This window comes from Vidua chalybeata, chromosome 1 (genome assembly GCF_026979565.1).
Source record: "Vidua chalybeata isolate OUT-0048 chromosome 1, bVidCha1 merged haplotype, whole genome shotgun sequence".
NCBI classification, from domain to species: Eukaryota; Metazoa; Chordata; class Aves; order Passeriformes; family Viduidae; genus Vidua; species Vidua chalybeata.
The window spans coordinates 129,998,403-130,011,287 of record NC_071530.1 but is presented as its reverse complement, the minus strand read 5'-3'; the positions used below and the strand labels follow the sequence as shown (position 1 = coordinate 130,011,287).

The following is a 12,885-nucleotide window of genomic DNA, read 5'->3' as shown; positions in this document are numbered from 1 at the left end:
GACAGGGCTTGAAACTCATTAATTGAAATACACAGAGAATTGTAAGACACCTTGTTGCCGAGAGGCTTTACTTGGAGCTCTTAAGGACAGCGGACCCCACCTCATCACAGGCTAAGAAATTTTGAGCCATCTTGGCAAGGGGAGGGTACAAGCACTGTGCTTTCCGGCTCAGCTGACCTAAGGAGATGGCAGTGCTCTGTTTAGCTTAACAGGACCTCTCTCTCTAAATTGCTTCATTATATTGCTAAAAAAAAGTAATAATATACAGCATTCACTGACACTCTGGGCGCTGTGCGCACCTCGGGACATGTCACCTGCCGTGTGTCCCTGACGAGAGAGAAGGTGGAGCTGGCCTTGGAAGACTGGTGACTGACACCTCCCACGGTTGTCTGGATGTATTATCAGGGCGATAGGCGAGAGCTACCTTTATGGGGCTTTCCTCAAACATGCCTGCCCCGACTTCCCGGACGCTATTGGGGATGCCACTGGGGAGTGTTCCTGGTTTTAAGGGGACTGAGGCCGCTCTCTCCACAACTGCTCCTAATCTACGCCAAAAACAAAAAATTAAAAACACAAAACCAGACTTCTCCCGCGGGATTTAGCAAAGCCTAACCGTTTGATTTTGCTCTAAACAGACCAATATCCAGCCCAGTGAACTGTATGACAGACGCATTAAGTTTAACCTCTGTTTTAGACCTTTCACTGAGCCCCGTGAGAATGACGGATCCAAGTACCAAACCACACTCCTCGGGTAAGCAGTCATGGGAAGGCGGGGAGGGTTAAAATAGTATGCGTAGTCGTGGCCGAGTGGTTAAGGCGATGGACTAGAAATCCATTGGGGTCTCCCCGCGCAGGTTCGAATCCTGCCGACTACGGCCGCGGTTCCGTGGCTTTGTGTTTTCCTTTTTTCTTCCCCACCCCGTTGCTGACTGCCGAATCTCGGGAGCGGGGCCGCAGCGGCGGCCCGAGGCGCGCAGGAGCCCCAGAGCCGCCCCCGCCGCGGCCGGGCGGGCGGGCAGACCCCGCCCCTGCCGGCGCCGCGGGGCCGCCGTGGCAACCGCGGGGCGGCAAGATGGCGGACGATCTAGATCGGCTGCTGGACGAGGTGGAGAGGCGGCTGTGGCACCGGCACGGCGGCGGCGAGGAGGAGCCCGCGGCGGCCAAGGGCAGGTTAGCGGTCCCGCCGCGGTCCCGCCGCCCTCACAAAACCTTCCCGCCGAGCGAGGGGCCGCCTGGGTGGCGCGCAGCCCGTCCCCGCCTGCCCCGTGCGGCCAGACCTCTCAGGAACCCGCAATACGCGGGTTCTGGAGCCGGAACCGGGCCGGCAGTCGGCGAGTGTCACCTGCAGCCCTTGTTTTTGAAAGACGCAAATCGTGTGCCAGCGAGTTTAGTTATTTCAGACAGTCTTTGTCTCCTGCGTGTACCGCAGCCTTGGATTAAATATGGCGTTAAAAGCTGCGTTGATTTGCCTCTGAGTTGGGGTTGAGGATTACTTGGCTCTCTTACTGACCTTATGGTATTACCTCTCTGCATATAACTGACCTCAAATATCTATAAATCTCGCGATTTAGAGCAGGAAGAACTTCAGCAATAACATTATCAAAGTTTTTATTCTCTTGTTACTTCAGTCATTTCACTGAAATTACAGAATATTCTGCATTGGAGGGGATGCACAAGGATCATTGAAGTCCAGCTGTTGGCCCTGCCCAGGACACCCCAAGAGTCACAGCATGTGTCTGAGCATTGTCCAAACCCTCCTTGGGCTCTGTCAGGCTGGTGCTGTGACTTCCCTGGGGAGCTGTTCCAGTGCCCAACCACCCTCTGGGTGAAGAACCTTTTCCAGATATCCAACCTAAACCTCCCCTGACACGGCTTCATGCTTTTACATCCAGTTGTTTTTTTTCTGTTCATAATTTTTCTGTTCATACTTTATTAACCATATCCACTACAGTAAGCACTTAATTTACATGCTACACTTCGAGGTATCTGCCTCAAATTCCACAATTTTCAAAAGGGTGATTTTGCAAGTTTGGTCCTGGCAGGGTCATTGCTTACAGTACTGCCAAGCATTTGGAGTCTGACATCCCAGCCTGCCCTCAGGCTTCCATCCCAGATGTGAGGTTTCCATCCAGGCCCTGACAGGCATCTTTGCTTGCCCTTGGGTTTCCATCCTGACCATCAGGTTTACATCCCAGCCTTCACAGGCATCTCAGACTCCCTTTGGAAGGTCTGTGGACCAGAGAGTCTTGGTCAGCTGTCTCCACAGGTAAGCTGCTGAGCGCCTACCCAACACACATTTCAGAGTCTCGGGAAAGGATCTTGAAGAATCCAATGATTAATGCAAGACCAGCAAGACCACCACATTTGACCACATTACTGGACTTCCACATTGTTTGCATCATGGTTAGATGAGCACTTAATTTTAGTCAATCTAATTACGGTCTTGGGGAAAAAATTACACAGTTTTCTTCTTTCTCAGGAGTAGATTTGTTCTTGATTGGTTAATGCAGTGGTACTACAGGCCTCTTTCTTTGACAAAGAGCTAGCAAACAGCAGACTTGAGTGTTAGCTGAGCAAAAGCAAAGTGCAGGTGATCTTTCTAAATGCATCCAGTTCCGCAGGAATTCTCTTCAGGACCCCTGCAGTTGTGTAGCTTGAGTAGAGACCTTCCTCTGACCTTATCATATTCCTGCTGCTGAAGCTAAATGTGAAAAATCAGGGTTGTCGAGTTAATTGCCCAGTAAGTGTAGCAGGAGTTATACTGTCATAGTTTTATTCAGCTGGGAGTCATTGGAAATAAAAGAAGCAAGCAAAAATAAGACCTATGATGGGACAACTCAACAGTGACTGAAAGGCGTTATTGTGCAGTTTACATCTGCTCAGTCATTATTTGAATGGCTTACCTGAGATACTACAAAAATATTAGGGGGAAAAGGCTGTAACTGTTTACATTTTTAAACTCACAGTTCTTAGAATTGCTGTCGTCTTGCTACAAAAATGAAGGCTGATTTATTTATTTTTCAGATCAGCTAAAGTGTTACTGAGTGCTGGCAGCAGTGAAGAAGATCTAGACAACATTATTGATGAAATCTGTAATGACAGCAGCTTTACCAAAACACCTCCGGTGAGTAGGGGTTTGGAGAAATTCAGAACAAGTCAGGTTCAACAATGGAAGTAAAAGCACCATAAGCTAAAACTTTTAAAGCAAAACATGAATGAAAACAAACTGTAGAATAAACTTGGAAAATAAAGCAGAAAGGAAAATGCATAATCCTGTAGTGAGGAACGGGAGACATGTAAAGACATGTTCTTACCTAGGCAATAACAGGCAATTAAAGGAAATGCTAGTTCAAAACAGAGCATAGTGTCAAATGCTCAGAATCACAGAATGGTCACAGTTGGAAGGGGACCTCTGGAGATCATCTGGTCCAACCACCTGCTTAAGCAGGACTGCCTAGAGCCAGTTCCCCAGGACTGTGTCCAAATGGCTTTCAGTTATCCCTGAGGATGTAGACTGCAGCCTCTCTAAGTGGCCTGGTCTAGTGTTTGACCGCCCTCACAAGTCGTAAAGAGTTTTTGTACATTTGAGTGGAAATTCTTGTACTTCAGTTTGCACCCATTGCCTCTCCTGTCAGTGATCCCACTGAGAGGAGTCTGGCTACGTCTTCTTTATTTTTCCCTGACATACTTTCATATGGTTCTCCTGACCATTGTTTTCTCCAGGCTAAACAATTTCAACTTTCTTAGCTGATACCTGGATGTCAGATGGTCTAAATCCTTAATGACCTTCATGGTCCTTTCCTGGGCCCACTCCATTATGTCCATGCCTCTTTTGTACTGGACATAGTGCTCCAGACATGTCTGTGAAGTCATAGCTGGAGTAATGTGACATGTTCTGGTCTCTCAAATACAAGAGAGAGATGGAGCTTCTGGAGAATGTCCCACAAAGGTCCATGGAGATGGTTAAGAGACTGAAATGCCTGTCATATGAGGAGCAGATGAGAGAGCTGGGACTGTTCAATCTGGAGAAGAGAAGGCTCCAGGGGCATCTAATCAATGTGTGGAAATAGCTGTGGGTGTAGTAAAGGAGGGGACAGACTCTCCTCCATAGTGCCCAGTGGCAGGACAAGAGGCAATGGGCATACACTGAAACACACAAAATACCATCTGTACACAAGAAAACACTTTTCTTACTATGAAGGTGGTTAAACACAGGGACAATCTTCAGAGAGAGGTTGTGGAGTCTCGGTCTGTGGAGGTTTTCAAAGTGCAGCTGGACACAGTCCTGGCAAGCTGCCGAAACTGACCCTGTCTAGAGCAGGGAAAGGTCCCTTCCAGTTGAAATGGCTCTACTATTCTGTTTCATCAGTGCTGAGTAGAGAGGAAAGATCACCTCCCTGGACATGCCTGGCAACATCCCTCCTGATGTATCCCAAGATACTGTTGGCCCTCTGTGCTGCCAGGGCGCGTTGCTGGCTCATGGTCAACTTGCAGCCCTCTCTGCAAAGCTGCTTTCTGGCTGGTCAGCCCACATGGTGTTCTGTGCATAAGGATTATTCCTCCCCTGGGGTGGGAGTTTGCATTTCACCTTAGCTGAACTTGAAGAGATTCTTCTCACTCCATTTCTGGAAGTCATTTGAGGTCCCTCTTAATAGCAGCTTAGTCATCTGATACACCAACCACTGCTCCCCATTTTGTATCTGCAAATGTCTTCTCACTTCACAGCAGGAGATGGAGATGAAGCTGCAAATTTACATTCTCAAGACAGTTACAGTGATAGAAGGCATTGAAAATAGATACTCATTTGGGCATCAGCAGTAGAAAATGGTGTTACTTATACTTCATAACCTCCTGCAGACTCCCTTATTTTCACAAGTGACATTGTTTTTGGTTTGTTTGTCTTTGATTTTTTACAGAGTGGCTAAATCTGAACCAACAAAAAACACTTCTATACATCTGAAGGAGAGAGAATTATGCCAGTAAATTTGTATAATTTTATCATCTTATATCCCTAGAACTTCCCATTTAGGATCTAGAGTTCTCATATAAATAAACTAAAATAAACTCTTCTATGTGCAGCAAATAAGATACCTTTCAAAGACTCTATTTTTTTGAATAATCTAAACTTTTGATCGGTTTTAATGAAACAAAAGCTAAAAAGCATCAAGGAAGAAGGTTCCAAATTATAACCAGTTTTAAAAGCAAAATTAGTAAAAGGAGGTTTTGATTGTAAAGTCTAAGTAATCATGTGGTGTGGAATTCCTTCAGCCAGAGCTGGAAATTCAGTGTGGGAAGAGATGCCTTGTTTCTTGCTTACCTGTTACTTCAGAGGCTCACAAACTTAAACAAGAAAATTCACAAAGTCTTAGTCCCCTTCTTCTGTGACTGAGATTTTCTGGCTTCTGCTTATTAAGTAAAACAGAATATTGTACTTTGCTGTAATGCTGCATTTTATTCTTTGGTTGTTTTTAAACAGAAATTGAAGTCTAATTCTGCAAGTCTCACACCTGAAAGAAATAGTGTTGTTGTACAGGCACATGGGAAAAGGTAGGTGAAAAATGTTCTGGCTTGTTGGACATTGCTTGATTATAACTTCTCATCAGGCTAATAATACTGCTGCTGTTTAATCTGTGTTGACATTTCTTAAGAAAGACACCAAGAAGAGAGATAGTCTTTTTAAAGAAAAAAACAAAGATAAACAGGTAATTTCAAAGAATTGTTAATGTGTTTTCATGTGGTCAAAATAATTTATTATAAATTTATAAATTATTTAAGCTATTGAACATCTTCCTTTGCCTTATGGACAGATACATTTATCAAATGCTGCAACATGTAGATCCTTGTATATTTGGAATAGAGAGTGTTTTTTGTAGAGTTTTTCTTTGAACACTTTGATAATGGAAATTTTAAAATTCTGTAGTTTACAATCATTTGGATGCTTTGCCTATATTTAATTTTTTTTAATAAATACCATGCTGTTAAACTAGGAGAAATGTTATGCTGCTTTCTCCAACCTGTTTTGCTATAATTTAATATTTTTTAATGAATCCATATAGATGCTGTCCAGTGTACTTGGGTGGAAGCCTTTCACCATCTGGGATAGGAACAAATATTTCAAAAAGGTAGGAAACCTGAAAAAATATGTGCTACTTGCTTTAGTATTATTTTTATTCACAGCTGTGTTTCTGTGGTGGTACAAAATTCTGTATTTGAACTGGGCAGGACAGCTTTACAGTCATCTAAGGAAGTGGCTGCCTGTAACTGCACTTGAAATCAACTGATCCCTTCCAGTCAGTCCTCTGTGGTTGACCACCTGACCTTTTGTTTGTTGGAGTGGTGAACGATGTTTGCAAATGAGACATGAAACCAAAAATCAGTAACAAGTAGTTAAGGAAATTGCTGCCGCATTATTTTTCCCTGCCCCTCTGGATCTTTCTATGTGGTGCCAAGTATGTGACTTAAATCACTGGGTTGGTTGAAATCTCCCAGAACTTGAACTGAAAATGGTCAGAGTACTTTGCAATTGCAGCTGAATTTAGCAGAAGAGGTACTTTGATGATTTATCCACAACATCCTTTAGAATATTACTGCATTTCCATGTGGCATTTTTTGTAATAAGTAATTATGCACTCAACACATATTTGGGTGCTGCCCAGGTGTTGTATCAGTGAGGACAACTAAGGAGAACATATCAAGTGAATATCAGTTTATTTTATGTGTTCAGTGAAGATAGGAACCTATAAAAGTAATACATGAACATATAATTAAATCACATACTATAATTCTGAACATGCCAGAGATGTAAAAGCATTAAGTGACATTGCTTCTAGTGTTTCTGAGTGAGTGCTGTACTTTGACCCATTTATGATGGATGTAAATTGTATCAGTCAGCTTCTCTGATTGTTCTTCTTTGTCCAGAACGTGTGATCATCTACGTTGTACTGCTTGTGACTTCCGTGTGTCACTTTTCAATGACTACGTCTGGGATCAGTCCTGTGATTATCTTTTTTTCAGGTCTGTCTGGGGTGGGTATTAGTGGTGTGCTACCATGCTTTGGAGCTCAATAAGAACAGGAAAGATGAAAAGCCCTTAGCACTGCTGTGTCACCTAAAAAGCATGCATGCTACCTGTTTGGGACCATGTGGGACAGTCTGTGGGGAGGGGGAAGCAATGTCTCCCAAAATCTGTTTTCATCTCTTTCTATCTCTTCTCCCATGACTCCCCCTCTGCTTTTAAAAATAATTCAAGTTTCGTGGATGAAAAGGCCAGCTTATTGCTGAAATAAGCGGTAATCCATGTGATGGGTTGGATTCTGCCAACCAGTGCAGGGTATCTACAATGTCAGCAACATGAATACAGACTGTTCAGCATGTGCTTTGCACCTCACCTTCACTCATACAGACTGTGATAGTCTCAAGGCAGGTGTTCTTTTTTCCACTATCAGGTGTGCTGTCATGTTCAGTGAAAATCAAATAGCTTTATTTCATAACAGATTTCTTTCTTGAAGCAAGGTTTGGTTAAATGGAGAGGTGGGATTTTTGTTTTCTGCTTATATTGTGATGTCTTTAATTCTTTAAATAGTTTCTGAAGGTTTAAAGTAAGGAGTTCTTATTTCCAGTTTCTCTAAAGTTAATGCCAAGTGAAAGTTAGTGTAGTAGGCACATTCCTAGTAGACATCAAATTTGGATTCCTCTTATTTTAGTACAGTTTGTGCCTGTTAACTGATGGTAGAGGTGGATGTGTTCAGTGTGAGTATCTGCCTGGACAGGGATGTGACAGTCAGAGAAGAACATTAATGGAGATAGATATTGGCTCCTTTTCCATGATTTTTCCTGTGTTACATCTTTGATTATTCCTATATTTTTCTTCCAGTCTCAAAATCCGTATTTTTTATTGAATATAATTATTTTTTCCCATTATTTAAAGCAGTTTTAAAAATACCATGCTGCACTAGTCTCCTAAGATTAGTTTGGTAGTGAAAAAGGTTTAAACAAATTTGGGATTCTTTTATTTACCCAAAGACAAAATTATTTTGCTTCTCAGATCTTGAAATTAATAAATGAAACAAAAGAAAAAAAAAACATGAGCGGCATTAGTATCAGATACCTGTAACATTGATTAAAATCTGTAATCTTTAGCAAGATATTTAGCTGTTAATTTTAACAAACCCGAATTTTAGAAAGCAAACTTTAAGGTTAAACATCTTCCTTCCATCTCATCTCTTTTGCTAAAAATTCTTCCCTTGATACTTGTTTTGAGTTTTCTTTATTTAAATGGGCTTGTTAATGTTTTTGAGCAGTTCAGTGTCTAGTGGCCAGGAGGAGGTCATGAGAGCAGAGATAGCTAAGATGCTACATTTTCATTTGGTTTTCATGAAACAACTTGTTCTTGTCATAGCATGCTGATTTTTCATTTCTTATGGTTAATGGCTGCACAGGAATTATTTCTGTTTTGATGTACAGTCTACCCTCTTATGGCCATTTCATTTCAGTCACTTCAACAATCACCATGAGTAGCAGTTCCTGATGAAAAATTTAACTGTATAATTTTACCCATTATGCATAGCAATTTTTACAGTAAGTTTGATAAGATAAATACATTTTTGGGTAATTTTTTAACACAAGAATTAGCTCTGCTTGGTTTTCTTCACAATTCTTTCTCTGGAGGCTGACTGGAAATCTCTAAACCAAACAGATAACACTGTTTACAAAAACATCAGTCTGTAGTTTATCTGAGAACACAGAAACTGCACACTGAGACTGCTTTCAGGAAAGGAGTGTTCAAAACAGAATTCAAATATATCCCTAAATTAATCCATGACAGTGGTACTCAGAAATGTCAAGATGTCTTCTGATTTGAAATGGCCTCATGAATATTTTTTCTTTAAAAATAAACCAAAACAACATAGCATGATCCTAAGATGAATTCACTTCCTTGGCAGGAATAACATGCCTGAGCTCAGTAAACTAAGAGCAAAGATGATAAAGAAGAAAGGAGCACGTGCATATGCTTGTCAGTGCAGCTGGAGATCCATTGAAGAATTAACTGACCTCCAAACAGAGCAGCAGCTTCGGTGGGTTTGTGGTAAACATGGAGAATGAAGTCTTCTTGTGTGGGATACCTACTTGTGTGGAAATGGCTCTTAAAATCCATTTGTCTCCTATGCAGTTTTCTGAGAACAGATGGAAAATTGAATACTTAGATCCAGAAATAGATTGTAACACCCATATTTCAACCTGAAAACATTTTTTTTTAATTTAACTGTCTTGCAAGCAGTGTGGGTAGTTGAATTATTAGGAAAAATAACCACCTTGGAGGCTTTCTGGAAGCTAAATGAGGTTAAAGTTTATACTTAGTAGTGTTAAAGAAAAGAAGAGGAAATACCAGACTTGGGCAGGGGCAAAGCACCTTGAGACTCTTCCTCACATCTAGCAGAGAGCCTTATTTCTCATGTCTGCAGAATCTTGGACTTAAAATGGTGGGTTGGGAAACAACCATGATGCACAAGCATATGAATTTCTGCACAGAAGTGAATCCTGCTCTTCTGCTTTGCTTATAGTTGTTAATGAGCAAGTGGTTGTTTATCTCTTTAAAAATTACTATGGGATCATCTTCATAGAGAGTATAGATGAGATCTATACTCTCATCTTAAAGGTTTCAGCACACCCCAAAACTTTACTTACTTTTACCCACCAGTAGCCAAAACTGCAGGTGCTGAACATTTTCTTTCAGTTCCTACTGCTTTCTTCAGAGCACTTTCTGCTGACTAAGGACTTCTACCACAATGAATTTCTTTAACTTCTCTTCATCCGTCACTACACAAGAGATGAAAAGATTATTGTGCAATTATTAAATGTGCAATTTTAAAATATGCAATTTTAAAGAAATTCTGAAGGGTATGTTACTCTTTTATCAATATTTTCAAGGGAAAAAGTCTCAAGCTTTTAAGAGTGAGAAAATATATATCCCCATTGATGTTCAAATTCAGATTTTTTTCAGTTTCACTTACCTTTCACTTCAGCTTCTCTTTAAAAAATTTGTATTCAGAAAGTGCAACTATCCTGTTTCAACACAGTCCCTTCCCTCAGTAACATTGTTACTTGGTGAGTTGCTTACAGTCAGTCACTACAGTTCATGAGCTTTTCCTTTTCATTATGTGTAAATAACACGGAAGATCGATTTGGGTTTTATGAAGGGGGAGAGGGAGGAAAGAATAACCAGTCCTGTCATTTACTACATTGAAAAGTGTCTCAATATGGGAAGTCTGTCAGTGTTTTTGCTGTGCAGTATGTGTATCTGTACAGATAAATTCAGATAATCTGACCAAAGAATTACTTACTTTGGTCATTTCCCTTTCAGAGCCATTTCCCTTTCTCTGAAGTTTTGTTCATGGTTCTAATCTTTACATTTGTTCTGTGTCTGAGCTTTCCCAAAACAATTGCGTGGTCTTACGGAGGTGATTCCTGTGTCTGTCACCCTCTGAAAGAGCAGATCTCAGTAGTGATCAGAGGCATCATGCACTCTGCACCCTGCTTACCTTGTCCTTCCATGAATGCTTGATTTAGAACCTGCACAGGCCCAGCAGTGTGCCTGGGAAGTCTGGCAGTGCTTCTTCAGTGCACCAGACTGCTCCTTCCAGTGCCCACGCAGCCTTGCTGTAGAGTCAGAGGTGAGTTGGCTTTGGAGAGATACTGCTTGGCACGATGGTATAGACATATTCAGGGTCATGTATTGTTTTCAGTGAATTTAGTATTTCAGGCTGAAGTTTCAATTGCTAGAGTCCAAAACTGCAGTTTCAGGACCAGAGACCAGTTGACTATTGCTCAGTCAGCTCCTAAAAGAGCTCTGCTTGCCTTTCTGTCCTTTGTGAAGATGTAGCCATGGCCTGGGCTGTACACAGTGAGTGTTCCTGGGTGTTCTTCAGGTGGGCCCAAGCCACTTTCATACCTAGAAAACATCAGTGCTAAGAATAAGAGAAGAACCCAGAGGTAGGTAACAAGCTTCTCTGGGGAAGAAGAAACCTGCTTGCCATTCTTCTCAAAGAATGCATTTCAAAAGGTGCTGCGTTGACTTGGCTTTTCTGTTCCAAGGCTAATTGAAACTCATGACCAACTAGTTCCACAGAGTGTCTTTTGGCTAGAATTGTACTGGAAATTGTGCCACAGTGTAGAAACAAGCTGGGCTTGCAACCTGTGAGCCAGAAATGGGGAAAATCCTAATTCCCATCTCAATTCATGAGACAAAGTCTTATGTGACTAGGAAAGGGAACATGTCTCCTGTACTCTGAACATTCTCCTGAAATAATCAGGTTTATTCAAGTGTAATTAACTTGTTTCTGGCCTTGGTCAGAGTGGTGGGATATGACAGCTTTTTGTCCAAGGGAAGTTGTAAACAGGTATAAACAGTTGTAAACAGAATAGTACTTCTGGTATAGGTTTTCAGAATTTATCATATTTCTAGATTTGAGAATAATTGCTATGTCATTAGGTTCAATTATTTTGTTGGAAGGAGGAGCAGTATTAAGATTTGATTTCCTTTCCTTTGCTTTCTTCAGTTACATGTTACAAACCACTCCAAAGTCCTTGGATGAAAAGAATGCAAAGAAAGGTAAAACTAGAGCTTAAGTGTTCATTTGATGAAGTTATTGTCAGATTGTACAAGGTTCTCAAGATGTAGCCCAGACCCTAAGTGATATTTCTGTGTTGGTTATCTGAGATAGCAGGGATTATGTAGAGAATTCTGTTTAAGAATATGTAAAGAATTCTGTTTAAGAATGCAATTCAGCTGTTGTGACTGGAAGTACTGGAGAATGGTGTTGCTAAGTATAGACATGACCACTGTTTTCCTCCAAGTTTTTGCTTTGGAATAATAATACCATTTCCATTTGTGAAATGAGCAAGGTGAAAATTTAAGACTTTTATTTTGCTTACTGATATCCTTGGAACTTTTCTAGCCCGTCGCATTAGTCTGCAGCAGATCCCTCAAAAAAACAAAAGCAATGAAGGATGACAAAATCAGATTCCATCAAATTTTAATATGCTGCTCTGACTTATCTTTCACTTGTTTTACCTGCAAACTATGGAGGGTGAATATAACTCAGAAGAGTCATTATTAAGAATCAACCTGCCATTAAAGTTAACTTACAGAAGCATAATAACATTACATATTGCAAGCTCTGCATTGTATTATATCAAATAAAGATTTTTTTTGTCCAAACACCTATTTTAGTTTTGTACTGAAGATATTCTGTGAATGCTGACATTTGCTGAAAGACTGCCACTTCTCTTGTTTCCTGACATGTGAGTCTTTGGGTCATGTAACCAGCACATGTGGTAGTCACACAATGCAAGAAATGCTGTGTTGGGAGCTGCGTACACAATTTTTTCTTCCTGCCAGGCTCTTTTTTCAAAAGACCTGACATTGTCTGTGGTGTGACACCTGATAACTGCAGGCAAGTGGAGTAAAGGAGCACCAGGTGCTGCTCATTTGTGAGGGCCACATCTGATGCCTAAGGTTTGGCATGTGTGGTTTGAGAAAGTTTTTCAAATGTCAGCACTTAATAAAATGAAAAGTTGGAACTAATCTGAATCGTGTGTTGTGTGAATTCTAGTGCACTGTTCCTATCCAAGAGAAGCCTTATAAAAATGATGTTTTCTGTCAGTAGGGTTATGACATGTCCTTAGTTCAAAAGCATTGTCCAGTTCATAAGAAGCAATAAGTACTGTTGTGTGTGTTTTCTCACATCACTGGGGATGCAGCAAATAGAGGAGAAATAAAGAAGCTTTAACATTCTTTACCAGCTAACATAGAGAGTTAATAAAGGTGAATTCATTTGCCACATTTCTGGGATGTTTACCAAGGATGAAAGGTGGAGGCAGGTGCTGT

At 41.1% G+C, this 12,885-nt stretch overlaps 1 protein-coding gene and 1 non-coding gene across 7 annotated transcripts; both read left to right on the top strand.

Annotated features, from left to right (window-relative positions):
- Positions 1-793: 793 nt before the first annotated feature.
- Positions 794-875, top strand: TRNAS-AGA (transfer RNA serine (anticodon AGA)). Its single transcript has one exon. It is a non-coding gene; the product is annotated as a tRNA-Ser (tRNA).
- A 132-nt stretch (positions 876-1,007) lies between these two features.
- On the top strand, positions 1,008-12,582 carry CFAP418 (cilia and flagella associated protein 418). Of its 6 annotated transcripts, none has more exons than XM_053960178.1 (9): positions 1,008-1,170; positions 3,025-3,124; positions 5,477-5,547; positions 6,057-6,122; positions 6,919-7,014; positions 8,942-9,073; positions 10,566-10,669; positions 11,555-11,607; positions 12,229-12,582. In XM_053960178.1, the coding sequence occupies exons 1-9, from the start codon at positions 1,073-1,075 to the stop codon at positions 12,250-12,252; spliced, it is 744 nt and encodes a 247-aa protein (XP_053816153.1). In that variant the 5' UTR covers positions 1,008-1,072; the 3' UTR covers positions 12,253-12,582. The 6 variants fall into 6 exon arrangements, with proteins under 6 accessions (XP_053816153.1, XP_053816144.1, XP_053816126.1 ...); XM_053960151.1 differs by having other exon boundaries at positions 1,013-1,170; positions 11,954-12,582; XM_053960169.1 differs by lacking the exon at positions 6,919-7,014 and having other exon boundaries at positions 1,009-1,170; positions 11,954-12,582.
- Positions 12,583-12,885: the final 303 nt, after the last annotated feature.

Bases quoted from the DNA above. Each gene is read 5' to 3' on its own strand.
- CFAP418 (XM_053960151.1), top strand. From the start codon at position 1,073: ATGGCGGACGATCTAGATCGGCTGCTGGACGAGGTGGAGAGGCGGCTG. The intron at 3,125-5,476 runs GTGAGTAGGGGT...GTTTTTAAACAG, and splicing joins GCTTTACCAAAACACCTCCG to AAATTGAAGTCTAATTCTGC. The intron at 11,608-11,953 runs GTAAAACTAGAG...GAACTTTTCTAG, and splicing joins TGAAAAGAATGCAAAGAAAG to CCCGTCGCATTAGTCTGCAG.